Source organism: Barbus barbus (assembly GCF_936440315.1).
Source record: "Barbus barbus genome assembly, chromosome: 50".
Lineage (NCBI taxonomy): Eukaryota > Metazoa > Chordata > Actinopteri > Cypriniformes > Cyprinidae > Barbus > Barbus barbus.
The window spans coordinates 9,460,558-9,482,521 of record NC_136728.1 but is presented as its reverse complement, the minus strand read 5'-3'; the positions used below and the strand labels follow the sequence as shown (position 1 = coordinate 9,482,521).

Sequence of the window (21,964 nt, the reverse complement as noted above, 5' to 3'; positions counted from 1 at the left end):
TGCTTACCTTTCAATCCCTTTATCAAACATGACCTTTAAACATTCACAGTGCACAGAGTAAAATATATATGATTTAAATTGTACAGCCTCCCACTTTGAGTCATCATCTAGTCACATTACCCAACTTCTGTTGAGCTTCAACTGGCATATGGCATTACATTTTCCTGCAAAATGTCTTGATGACCTTGGGGATTCATTTTGCCATTGATGACAGCAAGCTGTCCAGGCCCTAAGGCAGCAAAACAGCCCCAATTCCCCCTCCATCCTATTTTACATTACAGTTGGGGCTGAGGTTTTGACACAATTCAAAAATACAGGTACAGGTAAATACAAAAAGTTCAAATACTTGAAAAAAAAATCTAAACCAAACACAATTCTATCGTCTCTACAATTACCTTAGGAGTCTTGAAGAAATCTGAACTCAAACATCATTTGCTTTTACCAATATGAATAAGATAATAATCCACACATAAAAGTGAGATTTTGATATTTGCATTCCAAAAGTACAAAATGATTGTACAAAATGAAACAACAACAAACTTTTGGTATATCATTAAATATAAAGTTGATTTAGTGGCCTGATGTTTAGCAAATGGTTTTTAAAAGTAACATATTGATTATTTCTAACTACACTAATGTTTTTCCAGTTACCTACACCAAACATTGACCTCTGCTAATATTTAACAGGAACCTGAGCAAGCTACATTTGATTTTTGCTACAGGAGAAACCCATTTGACTCGGTAAGATACTCATTATTTCTACAGTAAATCTCAAACTAAACCAAGAATGTGCATTTTAATTTTAAAGACAGAGCTCCATATATTTCTGATGTATTATAAGAAAGCTCTAGACAAACCACCATACAAGAATGTTTTAAAAATTTGTCACGTTGTACTAGCAAAGATAATTTGAATACTTTAGGGTTTATTTCTGCAATGTTGTATTTTATTGTGCCAAAACAATCTTATAAGGTACTGTTGCACAAATGTTTTACTTATTTTAAAACATTTTTCTAATTTTTAATCTCAATCAGTGTACACAGATGGGAGACCAAAGGAAACAACGGTTACCATTTTACACCTTTCTCTTCATTACATTCGGGGATCTTATCATATCACTGTCTCCTCCACCAATAGTAGCTCCTCTCTTCCATAGGCCTTTTGTGCTGTTATGGAATGCTCCTATTTCTAAATGCCAACAACTGAAGGTCCCTCTAGATTTATCGCTCTTCCAGGCGGTTACCACACCGGCCAGGGAACGCAATCAATCCCTGACCCTGCTCTACAAAAATCGAATTGGCCTTTACCCCTATGTAGACCTCCACTCCTTGAAAGAGTATAATGGTGGTATCCCACAGATGGGCAACCTATCTGCTAGTTTGGATAAAGCTAAGGAAGAGTTTACACAGTACATTCTGGACTCAACCACTGGTCTTGCTGTCATGGATTGGGAAGAGTGGCTTCCAATGTTTGACCGGAATTTGGACGACAAGGAGATCTACAAGGAACTGTCCGTCAACTATACCCTCCAGCAGAATTCTTCCCTTGACCCGCAACAAGCATTCAGCAATGCCAGACTACTATTCCAGCAAGAAGCCAGACGTTTCATGGAAGAAACTCTAAAAATGGGAATCGATCTTCGACCTCTGCATCTGTGGGGCTACTACTTGTTCCCAGACTGCTATAACTATGACTTTGAGGAGTCAAACTATACAGGTACTTGCTCAGAGCACACAAAACATTTGAACAACAAGCTGCTCTGGCTGTGGGAGGTTAGCACTGCCCTATACCCATCAGCATATCTGCCAGTTTCTGTGAGTGGAAGCAGGAGGGCTGCACTGTTTGTTCGTCACCAGGTGCAAGAGGCAACAAGAGTGGCAGCCCTGCCAAAACGTCGCCACACTGCACCAGTCTACGTCTACCTACGGCCTCTCTTAAGAGACCAAAAGGAGCTTTACATGAATGAGGTACAGTATGGAGACTACTGGCTGTTATTAACCATGGCAAAGCATACCAACTATGGTACAACCAAAACATGGAAAGTATAGTCTAGGCCAGGCCGCCGGGATTATGCAAACTTGCTCTTGGAAGGTCAACATCACGAAGTGGAACGCACTTCAAAATGGCGGCGGGGTTTCCCCCGAGGGGAAGTGCTTAGGGAAGTTTGCGAGTGCATGTCTAAAGCTCACACTACAGGAGTTTATGAAATCTGGCTGCAGCACACACATAAGGAGAATCTTTGCAGATTATCTTCCCTCAAATCTTAAACTTGCACACACAACAAGATTTGAAAATCGTGGCGCATCACACACTACAAGATATTATTAAGATTATCATGCCAGAGGGAGTGCCTCACGTCATTGATATTTCAGTGATGTTTACATATATTAGCTAACATGCTAGCAGCTTTCTGCACTCACCTGGTATGTTCCAAATTGAGGCGATTTCACCCCAGCGATTCTCTTTTTCCTTACGGTTGTGATACGTTTTCGACACATTATACAGACAGTCGTGTTACTACAAAACGCCATGAAGCAGTTTCCTTTAATCAATTGGTGTTGCTAACAATGGATGTGTACATTTTGGTTTTCTGACTTCTCTACTGGAACACGGTCCATGGGTTTGACGTCATTCCCAGCTTCGACATCTGACGTAAATTAGGGTGACCATACGTGTCATTTTTCCCGGACACGTCCTGTCCAGGATTTCTATATTGCCTAAAATATCTAGGTTTTGGCTTTGTTTGCGTGTGCAGTATGACATCAAAGTACCATACAGACGGTTCCTTATGGTTTCAAAACACTCTCGAGGTACTTTGATGTCAAACACTGATCAGTCTGAGGCGAGCTGCTTTTAAGTCGAACACACCTAATATGTACGCATAACTGCATCGCTTTGACCGTAGATCCCACCTTCTCACACACACCATGATTGGTCCATTATGTACAATGCCTGCATGTTATTGGTCAAACTACTTTTCGATCATTACCTTCAGCAAGCATGAAAACAGGAAAACAAAGCCAAAACAAATCCTGGCAAGGACGTGTCAGGGAAAAAAAATTAGCTTCAATCTTAATAAACACACCTGATCCAGCTCATAAAGCCCTTCAGGGTTACTTAAAAACTACAGGAATGTGTGTTGGAGCAGGGTTTGCACTAAACCTTGTGTCCCTCCAAGAGCCGAGTTTGAAACCCCTGCTTCAAGGCCTGAAATGGGTGTCAGACAAAGGATACATGCAGTATGCACAGTTTTGAGGGTACTCTAGGAAACAACAGGTCTAGGCCATATAGGATTCTTGCAGTAATATGCTGTCTGTTTTTCTATAGATTGATTTGGTAAGCAGTATTGGTGAGAGTGCAGCCCTGGGAGCTTCCGGGACTGTGCTATGGGGGGCTAGTGCTGATTACAAAGACAAGGTAATTTATTTTTTCCTTAAAGAAATCGTTTTTTAACATATGTGACCCTGGACCACAAAACCAGTCTTAAGTCGCTGGGGTATATTTGTAGCAATAGCCAAAAATACATTGTATGGGTCAAATTGATCCATTTTTCTTTTATGCCAAAAATCATTAGGATATTAAGTAAAGATCATGTACCATGAAGATATTTTGTAAATTTCCTACCGTGAATATATTAAAACTTCATTTTTGATTAGTAGTATGCATTGCTAAGAACTTCATTTGGACAACTATAAAGGTGATTTTCTCAGTATTTTGATTTTTGTTTTTTTTCCACTCTCAGATTCCAGATTTCAAATAGTTGTATCTCGGCCAAATATTGTCCTAACCTAACAAACCACACATCAATGGAAAGCTCATTCAGCTTTCAGATGATGTATCTCACTTATTGACTGGTTTTGTGGTCCAGGGTCACATATGGCTTCAGAAGACTTTGAATATAGTTGTATGGACTACCTACTACCTTGCTATGTTGTATTTCCAAAGCTTAATACACCCAGTACTTGACCCATAGTAGAAAGAAAATCATGTTTTCATGAAAGAATTACAATAATTTGAATGCTTCTCTTTCCTTTCAGACCTCATGTGAAGCCTTGTCTGCATACCTGTCTGATACTTTAAACCCCTACATTGCCAATGTCACCTCTGCGGCCCAGCTCTGCAGCAAAAGTCTGTGTCAAGGCAATGGACGCTGTGTCCGCAAAAACTACAACTCAGACGATTACCTCCACATTAGTTCAGAAAGCCACCAAATCATTAGGAAAGATGGGAAATATGTGGTTACGGGGACCCCCTCTCCAAGTGATCTCACTTACTGGGAAAACAAATTCACTTGCCAGTGCTATGAAGACAGGAAGTGCACAGCTACAATACCCTCTTTCTAACAGAAAACGTTGTAGAATAAATAGACAAATTTACTGTATTTAGATAATTAATTTACATTACTTCAATAAAAACTAAAGTGAGTTAATTTTTTTACACTAATGATATATACAGAACACATGAACTCTAATAAAATGTATAATTATGTCACAAACTGTCAAACACTTCATTGTTTTAATTAAAGTTTTTTTATGTCAGTTTTTTACTTTTGTATTTAAGAAGCTTTTTATGATAAAGTTATGAATGTTCACAGTTTTCAAAATATTAAAATTAACGATGTTTATATGACATATTATAAATATGCCCAACAGAAATAAACTTTATTTATTTAGTCAGTTAGTTTGTAGTTAGTTAGTTACACATATTTGACTGTAGATGGCAGCATGTGGCCACGTCACAGCACTACAGCTAGTCCACTCATTTTAATCTTCAAAATATGAATATTTTTTTATTGATTAAGAATTTTTCTTTTGAATCTGACCTAGCCCAAAGATTACTAAATTGTATTTTACGGAACAAACAAGTCTCTAAAGACCAAAGCACTACCAGTAACGTTTCTGATTCACTCTTCAAATTTCTGGGCAAGTAGAAATCCCCACCAAAAATGCTTCTTTAATGTGTGTGCCGTACAGTAAGACCACACGTATGTTTTCAGCTGAAACTGCAACATCAACATGATCAACAAAAGATCCTGCAGTGACCGCCTGTGACAGGCATAGTGTTCTGACTCTGAAGGGGGGCTGGTCCGCGCTTCCACAGGGTGACATGATGCAAATGTCCCTAGACAGACAAAAGCCAGCTTTTACCATTGAGTAACCAAACAGAGACCGCAACAGTGACTCTATAAAATAAAGGAAAACATACAGCTAAAAGGAACGGGTGAGAAAATGCAAGTCAGCTGTTGGGAATGTGTGTGCATACACTAATGTACAAAATATATTTTTATGCATTAAATATGTGCAATAACATATTTAAGTCAAACTACCTATAATTCCTAATATGTAGCCTGTGTATGTGTGTTTGGTTTGAATGGATGCAATTTTAATGCATTCTTACAGTTGCTTGTTTGAGGATTTCGCCAAAAGATATAGTCAGTTGCTGTAGATCAGTAAGATGTGACTTTTCTCTAATGCCTGTGAATATGTTGATGCCTCAGGTCAAAGTGCGGGCTGTCATTGCTCTAACAAGGATTTGTAGTGTTTATGGCTCCCCTTTAGGTTGACCTACTGACATACATTCTGAACCCTGACTTTCAGACCATCTGTCAGACTAACCCTCCCCAAAACACATGTGAATTCCCACATGACTATATATCACAACATTAAAGGAATATTTCACCCAAAAAATGAATACTGTCATTGTTTACTCACACTCATGTCTTTCGAAACCTGCATGACTTTCTGCTCTGAAACACAAAAGGAGTAATTTTACAGAATGTACTTTCCTGAATGCATTTAGAATACAGTATCATAAAAGTAGACCCCTAGTCCTTATTAGGCCTACTTAATCTTCTGTTGTCATTTGGTATCTTTGTGTGAAGAATAGACCAAAATCACATATATGAGAAAACAAAGTCCGATTCATTAATGAATCATTCTTTTGAATCAGATATTTTAAATCAGTTGGTTGATCCGGTCCACAATGGGTGCATCTAAAATAATTCGCTAGTGAATCCGATTTGTTGCTTCTCAAGTTCAGCTTAGTGAATCGGTTTGTTAACTTTTCTCTGGAAGGTAAGATCTTCAATTAACATCTTAATTTTTGGTCCGTTCCTCACAAAAAATCTATTGTACGTCTTAACGCTCAAGTTTTATGGATGTACAGTAGATGATAATTTTGAGTTCATTTTGAAGCTTGAAAACGAGTAGAGTAAAAAGAGAAACACAGTAGTTACAGTACACAGTGCTTTTGCACTCATCTTAACCAAATGCTTTGTAGACACACATCAAAAGTGACTTCTCCCCAAGTGCCCTCAAGGGTGTCCTTGACCTACGTGGAGCAAAACATGGCAGCAAAAGAAGAGACATGAAAATTCAGTTCAGAAAAAGTCCTTTATCTCTCTCCAGCTTAAGGATAGGATCAGTGTTATGAGCTAAGGAGGTATTTATTCATGGAATAAAGTGCTGGCCTGATATAAATTAACATAAATGTTCCTCTATGCTCTCACATACAAATGAATGATGACACATGGTCAGTGTTTTGCCCTTGAGTTATGTGATTCATAATGCCTGTAACACAAATGTCTGAAGGTTTCAGTGGACTAAAACACCTCTGAGTAATCGCAGACAAGGTTACCGCTGACCTACTTTTAGGACATTCCAGTTTGACGTTCTGTGTTCCATTTGAGAAGTCCACATTCTCAGATCTCCTTTTATATGTTATTGTTAGTAATTTCTTCTCTTAAAGTTTCCAAACTATCAACTAATGACTGCTCAGAAGTGATTTTTCAAATGGATACATTTTTACTGTAGAGTTTCTTTTACCAGGCCCCTATATTCGAATGATATTGAAGATGAATATTATTTGTTTATGATGAGACTGATATCATTATTCTTTTGATTTATAACACAGGTCAGCAGGAATATAGCCTGTCAGTGTCCCCATAGATCAACTCGTTCAGCTCTTTGTGACCGTCTATAAAGGGCTCAGATCCTGCGGTGACCCTGAGGCTTGCCAGCACCACTCAGTGACTACTGGATTGAACCCACCGATGCCACTTATGTGTCATTCCACCACAAAAATCACCCCAACCTTCAACCATCAGCGTGAACTTGCAGCTCTTGATCATGGAAAACCTGGAAATACAAGGAAAGGTGCAAAGGTGATTTCTAGGTCTGGAAATGTCATAAAATGAATGACAAATCTTAAAAGGTACTCTTAAACATAAAATTTCCAAAAGTCTGTTTTTGGGACAAGAACCTTCAAGTGAACATAATCTAAAGAACCTTTTTAATAGAATTGAAAGGTTCTTCATTGATGCCAATAAAGAACCTTAATTTTTCAGAGTGTGTCAGGCAGTCTAGCTTTGTAAATTATGCATGAAATTAATATGCATGACATTTTTCCCTCCAAAATTTTCATGGAGGAAATTTGGCATGATGGCATGAAAGGTGAGAGTGAATGAGTTCATTTAGGACAACATCATGACCACGACATGATCCTGGTAAACATCTTGCTCATCTCTGTACACACACATAATTAAACTCCATCATGCATGAGGAGAGATTGGCTCGGGGCTCAGGAATGAAATCTCATTAGCACAAGCCTGCTACGATTGGCAATTACTCAATTCACTTGTCAGCTACGGCCCAGAAGTAATGCCTTGTCGTTCCTGTGCACAGATGGGCGATATCCAGCATAATCCTCTCTCCACTTTCTTCACTCCTTTCCCTCTTCTTCTGCTTAATGTGACTTTTTGTCGTCAGAGTAATAAGCAGCTGTCCTCCTCTTCTTACAACACCTATTTTGTAAATATATGAGTTTAATAACATTTGTTAATAATAAATGAAAAGATAATTTTATAATCAATAAAAAACAAAAACAAAATCCATATCTATTTTTGTCTGTAATTGTGTTACATTTTAAAATTTTTATTTGTTTCATTTAAATTTATTTGATTAAATTTAACAATAAATGTTTGTCAAAATGTCAAAATAAATATACTTACATTTAATACAATAAATTACAGTACATTTAAAAAAAATCAAAAATATATAATTTATCAAAATAAAAAATACAAATCAAATCAGTTTTTTTCTTTACATCATAAAAAAAGGTGTCTGAATTGTTTTATTTATGTTGGCCTATAATTTTAAGTAACATAAAATGCTCAGGGGAAATAATACATTTTATGGCGACCTTTCCAACCTTGCATTTTAGGAAAGTAGTGCTTCATCTCAGGCCTCCTGAACCCATCAAAGTGACAAGACCATTATTATTATATGCAGTATCGCCTTTGATGTCTTTCCATAACAGTTCTCTCTGAAAACCCCTCAACGCAAACTGCCCTGTCTATCATGCAACCGGCAATACATGGGAAAGCATGTGAGATCTGCTATGGAAAAAAGTGACCTTTGCAACGTGTGTGGCATTCGGAAGCTTTTCACCCACTGAACGGAGCGGAGACACTTTCTGATTGTATCACTTTGAAGGATTTTGACAACAAAATAGCTGACGTTTTTAAAGAAGAGAGTTTTGCATTATAAAGGAGCAATAAAGAAAAGCGAAACTTTTAAATGGATTCACCTCAGAAAGGAAAGTGGCTATGATTTTGGATGTCACTGCGTGTTGAAGCAAACATATTTCACATGTGGTTTATTGGACTCAAACGCCCCTTGAATGCTTGAAATGAATTATAACACCTCAGTGTCTCTTGCGGTCCTTTTATTTGTGACCACTGAGTCGCAGGCCAGTAATGCTCATTTGGCTTTCTCCCACATGCCATAAAAAATCCACACAGGGCAGTGATTGTTTCCTTTCGGCCCGAATGCCACAGTGACGCAAACGGTTTCCTTTGTTCAAATGAAAACTCTGCAAATTTCATTCTCTTTTTCATTTTGCTAAAAGGTCCATGTTAGTATATGTTCTGAGACAAAGCTTCTTGAGAAGCTCACAGAGACACATGACTGTATGGGAAAGGAAAGAGGAAATGCAAAATGACTCAAAACGAAAAATCAAAATGACTTTTTGTTTTTGCAAATGTAAAAAAAAACAGAGCTGAGAAGTTACAACTAACTTGACATGCGAGTACAGAACAGAGATGGTTGAAAAAGGATGTTTTCTCTATTTCAGAGAGAGAACGAGGGAGGGAAACAATGCTGAGATTGTTCATATACACCCAGTTAAGCATTGTTATGCCAGTGGATGAAGATGCACATTTAACCCTCCTCCACTCTCAGGTTCTGTTACAAATATCAGTCTAACTATCGGAGACTAGTGTAAAACATTGGGTTTTTCCAATTTTTTAAACTTTACATTTACATTCCCTTCTGGAACAGTGACTGTTTTTTCTGGTTAATTACATGCTTCTACAGCATTAGCATTCGAGCGACACGGCTAAATGCCTAAAGAACAGTATTTCTTTTTTTTCTGGTGGTTGTTTTTGACTGTGGTGACTCAGAATGCTGGTTAACATCTACTCAGGGTGCATGTTCAGTCATGTGGGCCACTATGCTTCGGGTAGCACTTTTTTTTCTCTTTTAATTTAATCTGACATTTAAAGTGAGTTTTGGATTTTTCAGATAAGACTATGCGAATAATGAAGTCCATATCACAGCTACAATGATAACAGTACTGAGGAATGATATTATTGGAATAAAGCAAATGTTATTGTGCGTTTGTGTGGACACTAATATGATTATAGTTATCGTTCTTCGCTCTTATAGTATAGTTCTATCTATCGTTCTAATTGGGCCTTTAGGCTCAGAGAATTGTAATTAGTTTCAGTTTATTTGCACCTGTTTTGCTAATAATATATTTTCTTTAAAATTCAATTCAATATAAAGCAAAACAAAATTTCTACAAGTGATCTCAGACTTTTGTTACCACTCTATATTTGTAATTCTATATGCAAATAGCAATTATAAAATAATAGCCCATGAATCCTTATAAATATTAAAAGTACTTTAATTAAAGCATTTTTTACTGGGTAAATTACTTTGCCAAGTTGAGATAAAAAGAGTTTAATAATTAATGAGACACTCATTATTATGTAATGAGCAGAGGTCATTTCCCATCCATTGTCATGTGGTGCACAATTTCACCATCCCACAGGTTTGGGGGCCCATTTTTGTCTTGGATAATCACCCAGTTTTGAACAGGGACTCAAATATTAAATTCTGTTAGATATGATCATTTTAATTTGCCCATTCTCAAAAATCATATTATTTGATATTAAAGGAATAGTTGACCCCAAAATGAAAATTACCCCATGATTTACTCACCCTCAAGCCATCCTAGGTGTTTATGACTTTCTTCTTTCAGATGAATACAATCAGTTATATTAAAAACGTCTTGGCTCTTCCAAGCTTTATAATGGCAGTGAATGGGGGGGTCAAGATTTTGAAGCCCAAAAAAACTGCATCCATCCATCATTAAAAGTGCTGCACACTGCTTCAGGGAGTTTATAAAGGCCTTCTTACACAAATCGATGTTTGTGTAAGAAAAATTTCCATATTTAAAACTTTATAAACCAAAATCTCTAGCTTGTTAACTGTTGTATACGTGTGTTCACGAGAGTATATCTGAATATCCAGCGGATGACGCAGGCGTAGCATAAGCTCTGGTAAGAAGTGATGAATGGGGAAGCACAGAGGAGAAAGCTAAACAAAACACCGGTCACGAATTAGAAGTACAAAATGAGGATATGTAAAGAAAAATGTCAGAGGATTTCAATATAAGCCAAGAGGAGACTGGTTTTCCTTTGCTGTAAACAAAACGTTGGTTAGCCAGGACATATTTTAATATTACTCCGATTGGATTCATCTGAAAGAAGAAAGTCATATAATATAGGGGTGGTGATGGCGCAGTGGATAAGACACATGCCTTTGGTGTGAGAGACCCGGGTTCGAATCCACTGTGAGACACCAATGTGTCCCTGAGCAAGACACTTAACCCCTAGTTGCTCCAGAGGCGTGCGACCTCTGACATATATAGCAATTGTAAGTCGCTTTGGATAAAAGCGTCAGCTAAATGAATAAATGTAAATGTAAATATACACCTAGAATGGCTTAACGGTGAGTAAATCATGGGGTAATTTTCATTTTTAGGTGAAGTATCCCTTTAAAAAGGCTGGGTCTATTAATATAATAGACAATGGAGTTGTCAAGTTGGCACAAATGATTGAGATTTCCCTTAGGATGAAATCAAAGTTTGAGGATAATGCTGATGGGAGGGGATGTGGGCTGTTCCGTTGTGTGAACATCAGAACAGCTCAATTAGGCTTTTCAAAAGCAACCTTTAAACAAACTCAAAGGTTTTTCACATTCTCCTTCAACAAACAGTCTTTTGGCAGTGCCAACAATCCCATAATTCCCCTTCATAGGGCAGCTGAGGAGGGGCACTGCAAATAGTACATACAGTGTGTGTGACAAAGACGAGAGCCGCTCACACACAGGGAAGAGTTCACAGGGAACTCATTAACGCATTCAAGCATCCATCACAGGCGGTGACCTAGAAATGAGGGACAATACCACAAAAGGAATAACAAGACAATAAAGCCCTTCTTTTCCATGGATGGCATCCTCTCAATCAGATAGATCCAATTAGAAGAGACGCTAAAAAGCGGACAGCCATTATAAGTATGGGTACCATCCTGGCCCAAACACCTAAAACTGTTCCCATCAGTGTAACATTGTCTGGGAAGATATTGTGCATAACTTGGAAAAATTAAGAAATGCCATAGTAAATCTGGCATAAGAAATTAATAAATTGCCCTAATAAAAAGTAACATGAGGTAGTTACAAACAAAAATGAGACAAACTATTAATTTAGTCCTTTCAGGACCAAACAGCATCTTAAGTATGCATTGTAGTGGCACAAAGTGCTCATCATTCATGAAATATTAATATGACACGTGCCGTTCAAAAGAATGACTGTTTGTTGGTGCCTATGAATCATTTATTAGGCCGAAGTGTGGGTTTGAATGATGCAATCTACTTAAATATGCATGAGAATGTCATCAAGGAACACTCAGAGTGCCTTAAAATAAAATACAAACTACCATCATGATAGGAACTTATTTTGAAAGTCATGCTAGAAAAAAGTTGACTATACAGAGAAGATGGAAACAATGCTGTCAATTATGATTATATCACTTTTGCACTGTTCCAAATTTGTATTACTCTCTTCCATTCAACACCAAAGATGATGTTTTGAAAAATGTCAAATGTTTTTGTCCATACAGTTGAAGTCAATGGGGTCCAAATCATTTTTCAGAATATCTTTTGTGTTCCACAGAAGAAAGTTTCTCCATTCTTCAGTGTCACATTATCCACCAGAAAGCATTCTTCCCAAAATCAGTCACTTGAGATTTCTATTTCTGTTATGATGCTGCTGCCATGGAAGGAAGTGGTCTGTGTAGGAAACAGACAGCAAGGTGACTCACTAGGTTTTGGAACTGAGCTTAAATGTATAGTAAAAGGGATTAAATTGTTCCTCAAGCAGCGCAAAAGTACATTTCTTTGACACTAAATGGCCAATAAGCAACCAGACCACAATAACGAAACTCCAGCTGTCCATTTAAGCCAAACAGGCTTCCTACATCTTTCCCCACACTCCCGATCCAGTCCGCACTTCTGTCCGTGAGGTCATGGAATCCGCTGCTATATGAATGCCTAATGTTGAACTGGCCACAGAATTAAACAATAGCCTTTGTGTGCTAGGAAAGTACTGTAATGACCCAAAGGCCTGTGAGCTTGCCATTGGAGAAAAAACTGATTTGTTAGGATCTCTAGGTCTTCAATTTACCATAAACTGAATTTAAAAAAATATTCTCAAAATGATCTCCAGTTTCACTTCAGAAAGTTTCAATCATGAAAACTCTCTTAAGATTTTAGTATGGTTATTTACAGTATAAGACAATGTTAATGTATTTAGTCTTGGCAGAACAAATGTGCTACGCTGCTGCTGGTTTATTGCTGCTGCTGTTGGTTTTTGTTGTACATTATTGCTGCTGCAAGGCAAGTACAGGAACTTGCTACTGCCAATTCATACGCCAATATGGTGCTGTGTGTGGAGCTGGGGAGGTGAAGGGTTTCAGAGGAACTCTGAAAGCGCATTGCGAACTGCTCTAGTAAATGCTAACCAGCCATTTAAATGTAAAGAAGCAAGCTCATTGGCTGCATATGCAACATGAACCAATCAGCTTGTGACCTTTTGATTTGTTGTTGTTTTTTTATTAAAATGACATGTCTTGACTAAACAGCTTCTTCAGTGCTTTCCGGTGGCTGAAGAGCATCACAAGTTCTTCTGCTAGCAAATACAGAGTGAATTTAATACTTACATAGCAAGGGAGCTAGGCTTAACATTAAACCGATTCACAAGAATCACCAGTTTCCACAACACCTGAACATTCTACGAACAGCAATTTTCTATTAACTTCCATAAGCTTCAGAGACACTTTGAAAAAGAAAAAACAAAAACACACACACACAAATACACCAAATTAAAATGGAAAAAAAAGATACAGGGGTAAGAAAACTGTGCAAATATAACAAATGCCTGTGAGTTAATTCATAATCATTCTAAATTTTCTATAAACTTTCAAGAAACTACACAAGGTACTCATGTCTTCTTTTGTAAACATCAATAGGCAGTAGCATCTCTAAGACCACGTGGCCTGCAATAAATGTGGCTCGTTGTCCCTATTTTCACAAAGTAAAATATCCAGTTTTTGGGCATCTCTTCCAAAACAAAGTCGAGTATAAACAGAAACTGTACAAAATTGCACAGCCTGTGAAAATAACATCTCTCAACTGGTTTATTTTGTAAATCTAAGCCCTTGGTAATCTTTAGCCCTTAGTAAGGTAAGGTATAACCTTAGCAGTGCGTTCCCGCTATTGGGAAGGTAGATGGATCCCTGTGGACTACAGTGCTGTAGGGTGAAAGCTCCAGTTCGGTGGTGCCGTCCTGATCGTTGTCATCACTGTTTGGCTCGGAGGACTTTGGTGGGCCGCACTCTTCAAAACAGCAGCAGCAGCAGTCCAGGAAGGCTTTGTTGAAGGGCCGACAGAGTGCCAGAAGCAGGACGGGCGTAACCGCGGACTTGCAGAAGAGCATCATCTGACTCACCAGATGCAGGATATCCAGCGTACGACGTGGCACGCCTGTAGCCATGTACACTGATACGATGTTGCTGATGTTCTCCGGAATGACGCAAAAGCCGTATAGGATAGCCAAAGCAACCACAATGCAGTTCATTTGACTTTCCAGTTGGATCTGCTTCCGGTTGCCTCGGACGCTGGTGCGCTCGGCCTTGCGGATTTTGCGTGCGGTCACCACTGAGCTGATAATGGTGAAGAGGGTGGGCAGGCAGAAGTAGCAACCAAAGTACCACCACAGGCGAGCGCTGTTGTAGGTAAGTCCGAGCACGTAAAGTGTGTCTGGGAGAGCCGTGGAGATTCGTACTACGCAATGTTCGCAAGATATCACCTCAGGAGGCTCACGCTCCTCTTTCACCAGCTGCCGGATAAGGAGCTCGGGCAGGGCGAGGAGCAGAGCACCCAGCCAGATCACGGTTAGCTTGGCTGTAGTGGAGGTGCAGTTCTCGATCATCTCGTAGTACATCTGGATGTTGCTTGCGGCACGGAAACGGTCAATGCACAAAGCACAAAGAGTGAAGGTAGTTACTCCTAACGACGCCACCTGCAAGGTAAAGGGGATGTGTGGTCATTATAACTTTTAGAAAATCCTTCCACTGAAAAACCTGGGCAAAAAGTGGATCAAGGAACATTCCAGGTTCTATTAACATTCATTCCAGGTTCTATTGGACAGTTCACCCAAAAAAATTAAAGTTCTGTCATCATTCTCTCACCCTCAAGTTGTACCAAGCAACTGACAGTAACCATTGACTTCCATTGCATGGAAAAAAAAATATAGACCTACTATGGAAATCAATGGCTACCATTTGGTTACCAACATTCTTACAGGTTTAGAACAACTTGAGCGATGACAAAATTGTAATTTTTTGAGTGAACTAGCCCTTTAAGCTTAACTGACAACACTTGTGGCATAAAAGAGCAAAAATCTGGGTCAAGCCAAAAGTATGCTCTCTCATAGCCCCCTTTACACAAGCGCTTGTCAATGCAGGCGTCTGTTGTTGTTGCAGTCTCCGCTATGTTGTTGTCTCTTTAGTTTCGTTTTCTATTGTGAAACAGCGGCCCGGGCCAGTGTTGCCACTTTTGGAACAACTGATAAGCGCAAAACCAATTCAATACGCATGTGCGACCAATATCACTGTAATCGGTTACAATAATCGGACGGTGCGAGTACAGTATGCACATACTATTCAGGTGACAAAATTTGTGTCCTGCATATGTCTAAAAACTATATAGTGAGGCACTTACAATGAGAGTGAATCGAGCAAATTCGTAAACTTTTAAATACCTAATAGTACAGTCACAAGACATAAACAATATGTGCATTAACATGATTTTAAAGCGAAAAACTGTTTACTAGAGCATGGCACTAGCAACACCAAAGGCATGGGTTCGATTCCCAGGCAAAGCAAGAACTCATAAAATGTCTACCTTGAATGCAACATAAGCTGCTTTGGATAAAAGTGTCTGCCAAATGCATAAAACTTAACACCTAAAATGTCAAGAACAAACATAAAGCTCAAATAATCCATGAAAGTTTTAAATAAAGTTTTTATCAGAAGAATTGAATGTTTTTATAAAAAAAATCCTCAAATTTTGAATCCTCAAAAACATTCAAGAATGAGGAACAAGTCGGAATGAATTAGCAACCAACATTAAGCCACAAGGGTTGTCGATTGGACGGAACATGAACTCCTAAACCTGTGGAACGACAAGGAAATTTAATCCCATTAGATTGCGCATAAAAAACACAGCCTTTCCATTTAAGGCCATCAACTTCATTGTTAAATTGAAACATGGTGATCAAGTTAGCGGGATGTTCTGAATCTAGGGTGTAGGCGCTGGCGCTCTGTAGTGTCAGGAGATTAAAGCCACAACTATGGCACCAATCAGGTCAGTTCCTCAGAAACACATGATACAATCTGAAAGCTGCCCCAGGGCAATACCACTATCTCTTTGTGTCTGCAGAGGAGACACTCCCCCTTACTGAGGAAGAAGAAACACAGCCAAGATGTCTGTCCTGACCTACACGTATACATTTGCACTGAATTCCTGTTGTCTACACACTTTCACACATGCAGCCTTTTTGCTCATTTAAGAGCATTTTTCATTTTAAAATGTGCAAACAGCTCCCATTGTTAAAATGGCAACAAATCAGCTCTGGAAACGTGTTGGCTTATAAGCGTTGCAAAAAAACTTCAAGCTATATGTTTAATTAGTGGTTTGAACTTGTACAATACATAGGGTGCTTTGACATAAGTCTGTCAAGAGGCCGAATCACAAAATAAAGTAGCGGATGCAACAATCCAGTTGTGTGAAATTGGACAGACACTGAATGGTGTAGCTTTTTACGCCAGTAAGTGAACCCAGAAGGTTGAATGAAATAACGCAATGCAAAAATGTTCTGCAATCTCAGTGTTGCCACAAAAGGTGCTATAGCTTTTGTTGTAAATATCGTCAACAACTGTCCTGAAGGACAAACAGTTTGACAAAAATCTTGCTAAGCAAGTTGAAGTCAATATGTATAGCAGCTTACTAACTAGCCTAATAACATGTACGGTTTAGTAGAACTGACATTTGAAGGAAAATTGAACACTTCCCTTGAATACTCAGCTTTGTTACCCACAGGCAAATACTAAGCGTTTCTGGCATAAAAAACACATTTAGTGGCATTTCAGATTCAAACGACCAAGTTGTATCATTTTTAATTCCGATACGCAATAAATACAGATACATATAAAATGACGAATGACGTGTGCATATCAGATGTGCAGCATTCACCTAAAATGGCAGCAACCAGCAACTTTACTACAGTTTAACCAGCTTCATGTGTGAAAGTGTGATTATCTTTGAGAACATGCCACAATAAAATCAAGCTCAATCCTGAAACCAGGCCCGGCCCACTCAGTCATCAGCCTGACCCATGAAAGTCCCAAGGTTCACCTTACACCATATACAGTTGCACCTACTGTAGGCTGCATTAAACATTCTAGTATATGATGAACAGTATGTGATCAAGCATGGTTCCATATTAACTGTTTTCCTATATTACTAATACAGTATATAGTTTTAGTATCAATACATGTTACCATTAACATACTCATTTTGAAATAGTAGGCATAATACCAAGAATATAACATCAGAAACACAAACTGCATTTCAATCATCCAACCACAGTTTTACCTCAATGTATGGAATGATTTTACAGGAGAATTCCCCAAGGAGCCAATCCTTAGTGAGTTCATGGAATATAACGAGTGGCAAGCAGAAAAAGAGGATGACAAAATCCCACAGGGCGAGGTTGGCCAGCAAGGAGTTTGAAATGCTTCTCATGTAGTAATTGTGGCACACTATGCACATGATTGCTATATTCCCAACAATTCCCACAATGAAAATGAGGATGGAGATGCACATGACAGCATATGCACCGTACGATTCACCGGTCACGGGGTAAAACGGGTTCTTCACCCCTGGAGTTTTTGATCGTGTATTAAAGGGTATGAACGGGGTGAAGACTTCCTCAAAGTCCTCCACAGGTGAGGTGCCCCATTCAGGGATAGACGTGAACTCAGTGGGAACGCCTGTAGGCTGGATCTGCGCTACAGGTTTGGGTAATGTCTCCACGCGTCCAAGTTCATTATCTGCCGATTTGATGGTTTTATTCCCGTCAGACTCATTTCGTGCCATCGTCTCGCGTTTAACGACCGATACTCTTTCATGTCGACGAAAACGCCTTTTAACGCGAATTTCGCCGTGTGTTTCCTTCAGAAATGATTTTGTTTTGTTGCATTTGTCCAACTTTTTCCTGGAAGATGCTCTTACCGTTGTGTTATCGCTCCCATTCGCCGGCATCAAGTTTATAGCAGTCCTGCTCGATGAAAGCACACCTGTAAGCTCCTTATCTGTTTCATAACCGATTTTACTTAAAGTTACACGTCGTTCACGGCTGTCTGTATTGATTTCACGCACTTTATAGGATGAAACTATTTTTGAAGTTAAATCTGCCGTGTTATTGCTACGCGCGAGAACTACTGAGGGTTTACAACAAATGAGCAAACAAAACACAGTTAAAAATTGCATTTCCATTGCGTATATTCCTCGAAAATATCCAAATCTGATAATTCCAGTTTTGTTAAGGCAAAGTTGTTGAGCAAAGTTGTTGTTCGCTGGTCTCTCGTTTAGATGAGCATCTCCAGTTTCCATTTTTAAATCCCAGGAGTAATATTATAACAGCAGAACTGAGGAAAAAAATGTGGAAATAATTGGTCAAACAGGTGATTAACCAAACAATTAAAAATTAATTGAAGCCCTGGAACCTCCTAAATATTTCCCAGCGTTTCGTATGAGGAAAAATATACACGCCAAGGCCAAGAGCATCCAGCATCTCGATAAAGTGAAAGTCCTTGAGTGCCTTCATGGGCTCCTGATGCAGCTGTGATATGAAGCTCTGGGAGGGGCTGCTTTCACAGATTCAACACAGTGAATGTGGACTGAAACAGAACTGCAATGTGTTTCCAGCAACAACCACCGGCTGTGCATGGTCAGCTACCTTCACTCGGCTAGTTAAATAATGGCACAGACAGGTCAAAGCAAAACAAGAAAACAGAAAAGAGTTTTTCTATATACTCTATACAGAACTAGCCAATTACTTTTCAAGTTTCTAACTAAATCCATGTGAATCCTCCAGAAAAGACAGAACAGATGCATTATAAATATAAAGGTGTTTTATTTTACAATATGAATTTAAGGATTGTGTTTGACCATCATGTATTTACATTTCTTAACAAAACATTCCTGGCAACTCCTTTTTTTCTTGTTCATCACAGGTGGTCATTACGATTTCTTTACTTTGAATCAAATTGTCCATAACTTCTCTATTCTTCTTTAACTTCTGTGTTAGTGATCTGATAGCAAACTTTATTTCTGTCGTTGTCCTTTATAGTGTAGACAGAGAGGCAAAGATCCAGCCATGGACGCTCTGCTACAAAGACAGTACAGAGAAAAACACATTATCGTATGCCAAATAATGTAGGAATTTAGAGAAAATATTCATAGGAAATTAAATCTTCACCTAAACTGCTGTCTGGTGGTTGAATTGTGTCCATGATGGTCTGAATCTTGTCCTGCAAATCCTGGCTGCCTGAAGCATCTGCAGCAGAAACATGGAAGAATCTCTCCTGTAAAGAATGAGGCAATCACTCAAACCTATTTCTGAATAGAAAACAGCGCCCTCTGCTGATGAACGTATGCAGACTTCTTTGCAAGATTTTAATTTGAGATGTTTTTGTTTTTGGAAATAATAATAATTGCAGTTCTTTAATCAAATGCTGAAAACACATCCTGTTTTGCACAACAAAAAAATCTATATACCCAATGTTTATATGCAACATAAATATCTGTAATCAAATGACATTGCTATATGTACACTCACAGTGTTTTCCCACAGCAGAGCCTCTAACGTGTCAGTCTGGTCCTCCAGTTCAAACTGGATTAACAATCTGTACTGCATCAGATGAACTCCCAGAGCTGTGTGACAGAGACACAGATCAACCGTCTCATCATACAGTCGTACATTTTTAAGAGTGGCTGAAGTGTCCAATTTTTTTAGGCCAACTAGGACCATCACATGAGATTTTAAAAAAATAATAATAAAAAAAGTTAACATTGCAGCGATGCCTTAAAATGAACAAAACAAATAATAAATAATAACATAAAACAACAACAAAATACCTCAATTTAATTACTGATAATTTTAAAACTGACAAGACTTTTCTTAATTTTAATCTTAAATTTTCTGTATGAATAAATGATTAAGAATATCAGCATTCAGAAACATTAGATATTAATATCTGAAGTGGCACCTAAAATTCTTCTTAGTCTATATGCATTTCATTACAATAAAATATATTTACTCAGTGCAGGGCTATTATAGTGAACTATAACTAAAGCTAAAATTAAAACCAATAAAAACATTTCTGTTACTTGAAATAAAATAAATGTTAACTAATTAAATATAAAAACCTTTTTATTTCAGCAAGTTGCCAAAGCAACATTTTTCAGTTTAGTTTAACTTGATGTGCAAAAATAACATAAAAATTGAAGGAAAAACTAAATTCAAAATATTAATAAAAACACTAACAGTATATTAATAATACTAAGATAACACTTTGTGGTGCTGTATGCCATTTTATTTGCTTTATTGTAAAACAAAAAAAAAAAAAAAAAAAAAAAAAAATCAACATATCAGGTAAAAATAGGCATAAGTAGTCTAAATAAATGATGCAACTGTTTTTTTTTTTTTTTTTTTTTAAATACCTTTAGCGACTGTCTGTTCATCCCAGGTCTCCACTCCAGAAAACACAGGGTTTTGAAAAGTGTTCCGAGAGCACTGCTTACACCTGAGACACACACAAATATCCGTTTAACTACAAATAGATGCGATCGTATCCTTCCCTGGGGTTTGTCATAAACTGTTTTCATGATAATAGATGTACATGTTGAACTCCAGGGGAGTTTGCAATGAAGCAGGTAAGCTTGTCATCGTACCCGTAATATCTTTTGTCTCCAGAGAACAGGAAAGGAGCTGTGAGATCCATCAGAGTCATCCTGCCGCTCACTGATCTCACGGGAACCAGGTTTTTGTAATCCTGTGATAACACGCAAATCTCATCCAGCGTCGTTCCTGTAGATAACAAAGCTTATTTGTAAATGAATATTTAAATATACATATAAAAATGCTTCTCTTTATAGTCAGAGATACCTTCGACGAATATCAGCTGCGTGTGAGTGCTTTCCCCCACCATGTCTCTGGATATGTGCATTGAGATGGTTCTGCCAGGCTCTCTAGAACTTGCTGATGAAGTGGCGGCCCACTGCTCATCGCAAGGTTGGCTGTCTTTTGCAGACTCCCGAAAGACTTTAGCAACAGCGCTGTCATTGGGAACATCTTTCCTGGCACATACAAAAAAAAGCTACTGTTGACTACTGTTCAAAAGTTTGGGGTTGGTAAGATTTTTATTGTTTATGAAAGAAGATAATTATTGTAATTACCCCCATTGCTAGCCAAACATTGGAATAACAAAGAGTTTTTTTCTCGGTCTCTTATACTCACAAAGACGGCATTTATTTATTCAAAAACATGTAAGGACAGTAATGTCAAATAATATGCCAATGTAAAGTAACTGTTTTCTATTTGAATATAAAATGTAATTTATTCCTGTGATGGCAAAGCTGAATTTATTTGATTAAAAATACAGTAATATTGTGAAATATTCTTACAATTTAAAATAACCGTTTTCTATTTGAATACATTTTAAAATGTAATTTATTCCTGTGATGCAAAGCTGAATTTTCAGCATCATAACTCCATTCTTCAGTGTCACATGATCCTTCAGAATTCATTATAATATGCTGATTTGATGCTCAAGAAAAAAATATTATTATTACCATCAATGTTGAAAACTAAATATTTATGATATTTATTTCAATATATATGAAAGTTAATATTTTTGTGGAAATCATGCAGATTTTGATATGACGTTTAAAAGAACATTTATTTGAAATAGAAATCTTTTGAAACATTATAAATGTCCTTAATAAATCCTTGCTGAATAATAAATAAATAAATAAATAAAATCTTACTAATAACAAAGTTTTGAATGCTAGTGTAAATGTAACTAGGAAAAAGCTTATTTATTAGGATTGTGATAAGGTCTTTTATTGCACTAAACAGCCACCAGGTGGCAAACAGAACATACAGCAAATCTAGAACAACAAATCTGAGGCTCAAATCTGCTCCTCAAGAGTGA

The 21,964-nt window shown here is 37.8% G+C and overlaps 3 protein-coding genes across 11 annotated transcripts in view; 1 reads left to right on the top strand and 2 right to left on the bottom strand.

Moving 5' to 3' along the window:
* The first annotated feature begins 690 nt into the window (after positions 1-690).
* On the top strand, positions 691-4,538 carry spam1 (sperm adhesion molecule 1). The gene is made up of 4 exons (XM_079414065.1): positions 691-741; positions 1,035-1,967; positions 3,328-3,417; positions 4,038-4,538. Exons 2-4 carry the CDS (start codon positions 1,044-1,046, stop codon positions 4,341-4,343), a joined length of 1,320 nt encoding a protein of 439 aa, XP_079270191.1. The 5' UTR covers positions 691-741; positions 1,035-1,043; the 3' UTR covers positions 4,344-4,538.
* Positions 4,539-11,942: 7,404 nt separating this feature from the next.
* LOC306868116 (prosaposin receptor GPR37-like) lies at positions 11,943-18,569 on the bottom strand. Its single transcript, XM_079414149.1, has 2 exons — positions 17,340-18,569; positions 11,943-14,703 (listed from the first exon to the last, which is right to left on the bottom strand). Exons 1-2 carry the CDS (start codon positions 18,357-18,359, stop codon positions 13,879-13,881), a joined length of 1,845 nt encoding a protein of 614 aa, XP_079270275.1. The 5' UTR covers positions 18,360-18,569; the 3' UTR covers positions 11,943-13,878.
* A 291-nt stretch (positions 18,570-18,860) lies between these two features.
* Positions 18,861-21,964, bottom strand: part of pot1 (protection of telomeres 1 homolog) — a 29,777-nt gene continuing 26,673 nt past the window's right edge. For 8 of the 9 annotated variants that reach the window (XM_079414225.1, XM_079414223.1, XM_079414224.1 and 5 more), the window contains 6 exons: positions 20,917-21,107; positions 20,703-20,838; positions 20,472-20,554; positions 19,588-19,682; positions 19,228-19,333; positions 18,861-19,137 (listed from right to left, as the gene is read on the bottom strand). In XM_079414225.1, the coding sequence (XP_079270351.1) occupies positions 19,031-19,137; positions 19,228-19,333; positions 19,588-19,682; positions 20,472-20,554; positions 20,703-20,838; positions 20,917-21,107 (718 nt within the window). In that variant the 3' untranslated portion in view covers positions 18,861-19,030. The remainder of the gene's footprint in view (positions 19,138-19,227; positions 19,334-19,587; positions 19,683-20,471; positions 20,555-20,702; positions 20,839-20,916; positions 21,108-21,964) is intronic. The other variant, XM_079414227.1, reaches the window with a different exon arrangement.

What these genes read in the sequence shown, in the direction of transcription:
- spam1 (XM_079414065.1), top strand. Translation starts at nt 1,044, where the DNA reads ATGGGAGACCAAAGGAAACAACGGTTACCATTTTACACCTTTCTCTTC. An exon ending in AGGAGCTTTACATGAATGAG is followed by an intron (nt 1,968 to 3,327) that starts GTACAGTATGGA and finishes GTTTTTCTATAG; the next exon opens with ATTGATTTGGTAAGCAGTAT. An exon ending in GTGCTGATTACAAAGACAAG is followed by an intron (nt 3,418 to 4,037) that starts GTAATTTATTTT and finishes CTTTCCTTTCAG; the next exon opens with ACCTCATGTGAAGCCTTGTC.
- LOC306868116 (XM_079414149.1), bottom strand. Translation starts at nt 18,359, where the DNA reads ATGGAAACTGGAGATGCTCATCTAAACGAGAGACCAGCGAACAACAAC. An exon ending in AAATCATTCCATACATTGAG is followed by an intron (nt 14,704 to 17,339) that starts GTAAAACTGTGG and finishes TTTACCTTGCAG; the next exon opens with GTGGCGTCGTTAGGAGTAAC.